The 6,974-nt window shown below is 46.8% G+C and overlaps 1 protein-coding gene across 1 annotated transcript; it reads right to left on the bottom strand.

The window, feature by feature from the left end:
- Positions 1–250: 250 nt before the first annotated feature.
- LOC112843289 (uncharacterized) lies at positions 251–4,095 on the bottom strand. Its single transcript, XM_025901711.1, has 2 exons — positions 3,769–4,095; positions 251–724 (listed from the first exon to the last, which is right to left on the bottom strand). Exons 1-2 carry the CDS (start codon positions 4,093–4,095, stop codon positions 251–253), a joined length of 801 nt encoding a protein of 266 aa, XP_025757496.1.
- Positions 4,096–6,974: the final 2,879 nt, after the last annotated feature.

The following is a 6,974-nucleotide window of genomic DNA, read 5'->3' as shown; positions in this document are numbered from 1 at the left end:
TCGCTGTATAAACATATTACACCCAGCCAAGCTGTGAAAGCTATCAACATAATTTTCAAGTTTATAACATTCCCCCCCTTGGACCTGGTCCACACCAGCCTGACACTCCCTGCCCTGCATCAGATCCCTCTCTACCTGCTCATTTTCCCTCTGCTACACTTACTGCTCGCCCTCTTTCCGCCCACCGATTAAACCCTTTCTCAGTATTAAAATATCCCTACTTGCTAAACCACTCTTTTGAGGATCTATTTTAACTAGGCTTCTGTCTGGACCAGTTAACTTTCAGCTGGTAGAGCCCCCCCTCTTCACTACACAGTGCTCCTGGTGGTCGGGAGGGGTCCCCTGTGGTTGAATCACTACAGCTGTGCCTCGCTGCCAGTCTCTGAGATCTCCTGATTCCCTGTGGGGAGGTGGCACCGTCCCCTTCGTGCGGCTGCGACGTCACCCGTGGGGCGGCTTGGCCTGCCCCTCCTCTGTCCTCTGTTTTTTGTGACGCTCCTGGCTCAGGCTGAGGTGCCTTGGTGCAGGAGGACAAATGAAACCATGCCCCCTTACCTGCAACTTTAACAGCTGTTGGAGTTGCTAGGATAACTGTGTACGGGCCTTCCCTTCTAGGTTGGTCCCACCTTCTCTTAATCACTTTCAAGTACACCTGGTCGCCTGGCCGTATGGTCAGCAGATGGTCAGGAATCTCTGCGTCTCGGTCCGCTGTGGCTCCTTTCACCTGTTGAAAGATAACTTTATGTATTCTAGTTAGTTGTCGCAAATAACTTCCCATTTCATTTCTAATTGCTCTAATGAAGGCCTTCATAAGGCCCTCGATAGTACGGAAGGGGCATCGGCCTTCCTGTGAGCAACTCGTGAGGACTTAAACACATAGTTCTGTTAGTTTGAGATCTCATACACATGAGAGCCAAAGGCAAAGCTTGCAACCAACTAGCTTTTCTCCACTTCCTTTCACCAATCTGCTATAATTTTGGTGATTTTCGCCTTAATAATGCCATTCTGCCGTTCTACACTTCCCTGTGACTGAGGATGATACACACACCCAAACTTCTGTTTATGCCCAACATTTCAACATCACTTGTATGACTTGAGAAACAAAGTGGTGGCCCGTTATCAGAAGAAATGGTGTCCGGTAACCCAAATCTAGGAAAAACCTCTCTACCCAAGAACTTGGCCACAGACTTATGGTCTGGTGCACGGGTGGGTGTTGCTTCCACCCACCTACTGAACCTACACACCACAACAAGAACATATCTCATCCCTTCTCGCCTATTCTCCATCCCCATGTCAATAAAATCAATCACTAGATGTCGAAACGGCCCATCCGGGGGTGGGATATGTGCCAGAGGTGCTGAAAAGCTTTTTCTCACATTATTTTTTGCACATATTCACACTCGTTCAAATTCTGTTTACTTCTGCTATCAAAGGGGAGACCACCACACCTCCTGCAATCTCTTAAAACTTCCCTCCTGTGGCAATGATCCACTCCATGCGCTTTCCGTACAGCTATAGGCAATATGGAGGATGGCATGACGAACTGACCCTGCACGCTTCTCCACAGCCCTTCATGTGGAGGCTGGTACTTCTTATTGCACCTCTCCTTTCCCATAACCTTTTTTCTTGTGGATCTACCTTACTCTGAGCCTCATAAGTGATTGCAGTGTCACCAAGGGTGCTTCCTGTGACTCCTGTAACAACAATGTGCCATTTTGTCTCCTGTAGCTGCCTGCTTAGCTGCTTCATCTGCTAAGTTATTCCCTTTAGCAATCAAGGTGTCTGTCTTCTGATGGCAGGGCATTTGATTACTGCCACTGCACTGGGAAGCTGCAAGCTCTATTAATTGTGCTACAGCTTCTCCATGTTCACTGGTGCCATCAGCTCTTTGAAAGCCTCTTTGTTTCAGAGTTAGCACTGACATGACACACCCATATGCATATGCTGAATCAGTGTAGACATTAAGTCTTTTACCCGCTGCCAGCTTACAGGCTGCAGTCAAGGCCTTCAATTCTGCTAACTGAGCAGAACACGGCTGATCAACCTTCTGCGTCTGCAAGGTGGTGAAACCTGAATTGGCAGGATAGCTGAACGATGCCGTATCCCGCATGGCATCCCTTTCATCTCTGAAACAGGACCCATCAACAAACAATGTTAAATCAGCTGTAATAGTTCATTAAACAAATCTTCTCGTGCTCGCATAAATTTATCAGTTTGTTGCAAACAATCATGGGAATCCCCTCATCAGGTAGCATCATTCTAGAGCTGGATTGACAGTTTACACCTTTGAATAGTTAACTCTGGAGCGGACAGAATTACCTCATATCCAGTCCGCCTAGCCTGAGTGATAACAATCTCGGGCTAGAGAGCAACGCATGCAGCTGATGTGATGTGTATAAGATGACAGGATGACCCATAGTTAAAGAGGCTGCTTTTGAAAGCAAATGCTGCTGCTGCCAACCTTGAAACAGGGTGGAAGCCAGCCTCAATGTTATCCAGCTTTTGTGCTGTAGTAGGCTAAAGGTTGCTTCCCTATAGGTGTATCTGCATCAATACAGCATTAGCATAGCTCCCTCTGTTGGCTACATACAGGTGAAAAGGTTTTGAATAATCTGGATTACCCAGTGCTGGGCAGACTGCATGTCCCCTTCAATGCTTCAAAGGCCGCAGATGCTTCTTCCGTCCACTGCAGCTCAGATTTACAGTTATTTTGTCCTGCAGCCCTTATCAGGCTCGCAGGGAGCTGTTTTAAATGCATAATCACAAATCCAAGGCCGACTGTATCCCGCCATGCCCAGAAACGAAGCATTTGCCCCACCGTTTGCGGTAGGGGCTTTGACCACAGCTTCTATTGAGATGGAGCAATTAGTTTTTCTCTCCTCTCAGCTGTCTTCCTAAATATTCCACTGATTGTTGGCAAAACTGAATTTTATCTTTACTCACTTGTGTCCTCCCTCCGCCAGTACGGATAAGACAGCAATAGAATCTCTCTCACACTGCTCCTTAGTTGGACTACAGATCAACAGATCATCAGTGTACTGCAAAACGACACTTGGGACACTTAGGTGTTGCAAATCTTGTGCTAAAACCCGATTAAAAATACTAGGGCTCTGAGTGAACCCTTGTGGAAGACGTGTGTATACATACTGCTGATTCTGGTATGTGAAGGCAAAAAGATACTGAGAGTCAGAGTGCAATGGGATGCTGAAAAAAGCTGAACACAAATCAATTACTGTATACCACCGTGTGTCAGGTGGAATGTTGGAAAGCAATGTGTGGGGGTCGGGAACAACATGTGTTTCAGATTCTACTATAGCGTTAATAGCTCTGAGATCATGCACCAATCTGTAATCTTTAGAATTTGGCTTCTGAATTGGACAGATAGGTGTGTTACATGGGCTGGTTGCTTTAATTAATACACCAGCCTTTTCCAACCCCTCAATTATAGGTTTGATACCTTCAATGGCATGTGGCTTGAGTGGATATTGCTTAATGTATGGCAACTTAATTCAGGCTTCAGTTTTACTTTACTGGTTGAGCTGACTTTACTTTCCCCACATCAGTTTTGTTTATTGACCACAGCTGGGCAGGAACCTGCTTCAGCAGGTGTTCATGTTCTGCTGACAAAGGCATTAAAGAAACAGGCCTTTCATTTAGCATTACTTTAGTTGCAACACTCTCATCACTATTTTTCATGGAGATTCTGACAAACTGTCTATCTTTGGATAGATGAATCAATTTATTCTCTGTAGGCTCCCATTCTGGTACCTGCAGAGCCTGCTTTATCATAGGCCCCAACTCATGAGATTCATGTCCCTGAGCAATCAAAAGAGTGATATGCGGCACAGAGTTTTGCACTTGAAACCAGTCTTTTAATTCATCAGGGAGGGTTACTGCTGCTGCCGCTCCTTGTGGGCCAATGTAAATGTCTTCACTGGTTATGAGAAATGGCTTTTTATTAAGCAGTTCATCCCAGCAGGCTTCATAATCCTTAAAGCGGTGATTTCCGTCGAAGAGTAATGTGCAATGTAACGGCAGCCGGACTTCCTCCACTTCACCCATCTGTGTCTGCACCCAGATTTCCACTTTGTCCATTCCTGCTTCAGCATGGATTCTTCAGGTGTTAACTGCAGCCAATAGACTAGAGGCTGCATCTGACGTTCAACCTCTTTTTCAGTTTGAGTTGGCATCATTCTATGTATTTCTTCCTGTGGAAAATCCACATACAGTCCATCAGGGGTGCACATTATTTTGCTTTTAGAGGGCACAAAATATCTCTTCCCATAAGATTGATTGGGGTGTCGGCTGAATACAACAACGGTGCAACAATGATTTTCCTGATACCATCATTGGAACTGGCTGGGTGAGGGGTATAACTTGTGTTTTTCCAGAGAAGCCTACTGTCTTAACTGATGCTGTAGAGAGGGGGAGCCCAGCACCTTCAGTTCCAATACATGAATAGGTCGCACCTGTGTCCACCATAAATGAATATTCGTGTCCCTGTATTTCTACAGGTATGATGGGCTCATTTGATGAATTTAATGACACCACAGGTAGCTCCATCTCCCCCTCAGGCTCCTCCGGACACCCCTATAACCAGTTTGCTGAGGGCCCTGTCCAAGGATTAACAGGGCAATCCCGTTGCAAATGTCCAGGTTGGTTACAGCTCCAACATATAATGTCTCCTTTAGGCACATTGCTCTGCTGCGGGTTAGGCTGGGTGAGCCTAAACGTTGGTAATTGTCCTCCTCTCCCTCGTCCTCTCCTTATCAATCCTCCTCTCATCGCCTCCCTGCCTCGTCCACGACCCTGTGGGTATAAGTTTCACCCTGATTCACGTACACATGTATAGCAGGCAGGGCAGGCCCAGTTTGAGCAGGAGAGTTACTGATGTGTGTATGTGCTGATGAGGCAGCAGGCTGGAAAACTGTCTGAGCCTGTGGGGGAGGCGTGGCATAGTTCTGAGATGGAGTAGCTGCTATCACTGGGGCTTGTGTCTCAGTTAGTGTGGTTATCAGCGGGGCCTGTGTTTTAGTTTTCTCCTTTTTGTTTTTTGTCAGCTCTCCCAACTGTAGCTGTGTTAATTTATTAGTCAGGTGTTTATTGGTCTCTTCCTCTCGTTGTTTCTCTTTTCTGTGATAATTCACATGATGTACTATATGCTCCACAAACAGTGGCCAGTCCATCTTACTCAGGCCCACCACTTGCTCTAATTTTTGCTGCACTGGAGCAGGCAGTCCCTTTTTCACCATACTTTTGAATAAGGCCTCTGTAGATTTGTTGGCATTCCAGGCGCTTCCCGTCTCATCCTTCCATTTGCGCTGAAAAGCATGCAGCCACTTAGAGGGACACTCCTCATCTTTCAAAACCTCCCCCTCTAAACTAGAGGGGTCTCCATCATCAGGATATTGTTTCCTCAGCGCCTCCCACAACACAGTACGATGCATCCCCATATTTACATCATCCAGCAGATTGCTTTGGCAAACTCGACCCAGTTTAGCATTGTCAAAGATGTTTACTGTTGCATGCTTGCCGACCACCTTCATTAGGAGGGCTTTAATGTCTCCCAAGGCCAGGGTCACTCCAGCTGTACTTTCCTCGAGTGCTGTTATCCATCTGCCCGCCCCTTGTGAAAGGTCAGGCAGTCTCTCAGCCAGTCCCACCATGTCCATGAATGACCACGGCACATATGTTGAGACCCCTCCTTTCTTCATGATAGGGCACATAGGGGCTCCATACCCCTCATCACTCCCCTGCTCCAGCCATGCTGCTTCTGAATCCTTGTGACTTTGGAAATCATGTGGCAGACTGCTTGCTCTGTGCACCATCTTTCCACTCCGCAGCCGCATTCCTCTGTCATCCTCCCTCACATGGCCTTCGTTCTCTCTCCTTTCCACCGGCTGACCCCTGGAAATGGCGTCTTGTAGGCCTGTGATATCTGTTAACAAAGGCCGACTTGAAACAGTATCATGAGGTGAGAAACAAGCAGATGCGGCTGCCTCCTTTCCTCTGGGAGGATTATCTGTTATTGTTCCCACCAATTCTATTCTCCTGATTGTGGGCCCTGTCTGTCCTGGTACAGGGGCCTCCAAGGTGTGATGCTTCACATGCTTTGTTTTCTCCTGATCCCTTAATCCCTGTGAATGTCTATTTATCAGCTGATCCAGCCGTACAAGTGTCTCTTCTAGCAGAACTGTAGTGTTTAACTCTTTCCGATGTGAAACCTGTTCGCTTTGTTGCTGCATTTCGTGTAGCTTATCTCTTTTGGTTAGGGGGTGCAGCATTTCCTGAGTCTGAGGTGCTGCTGACTCTGCTGCAGTTTTATTACCAGGTAGAGATGTGGCCTCATTGCGACTCAGCTCTGTCCTATACCAAGGTTCAACTTCATCAGAATAACAGGTGCCAGTGGAGCACTCGCTTTCTTCTCCATCATGTCTCCAATTCTCTCCTCCAACACCATTGCGCTTATCCTTTAGGGTGACAGTGAGTCTTCCTGTTAATTCACAGTCCACATCTTGTGTGCCATCACTAATTACAGCTTGCTCAGAGGACATGTGTCTCAGAGGATATTGCCCCGCTTGTGAATGTTGATTTGTGTGTGTGTGTGGTGGAGGCCTCTCTGGCCACAAAGGGGCCGACGGAGACACCTGTGATGACTCAGAACTCTCATTTTTCCCTTTTGATGACACACTTTTGTTTTCCACAAGCTTCTGCCTCAATTTAGCCCCCTCTTGTCTAAACCACCCCAAAACCTCTCGCTCCTTTAATCTTTTATTTTCTTGCTTACGATTTTTTTGGAGGTCAGTGGCCACTTTCTTATGTATGCTTAGCTCCACCTCTTCACAACATGCCATATTAAAGGTACCATTTGGGGGCCACTGATGTGCCCCTGATGTTCTACTATGCCACTTACGCATACATTTTAAAATCCTCCTCCTTTGACTCGGGTGTCGTTTTATCACCCGGTCCTTAGG

Source organism: Oreochromis niloticus, linkage group LG20 (assembly GCF_001858045.2).
Source record: "Oreochromis niloticus isolate F11D_XX linkage group LG20, O_niloticus_UMD_NMBU, whole genome shotgun sequence".
Classification (NCBI taxonomy): Eukaryota; Metazoa; Chordata; class Actinopteri; order Cichliformes; family Cichlidae; genus Oreochromis; species Oreochromis niloticus.
Note: the sequence above shows the minus strand (reverse complement) of the source record. Positions and strands in the feature narration are given on the sequence as shown.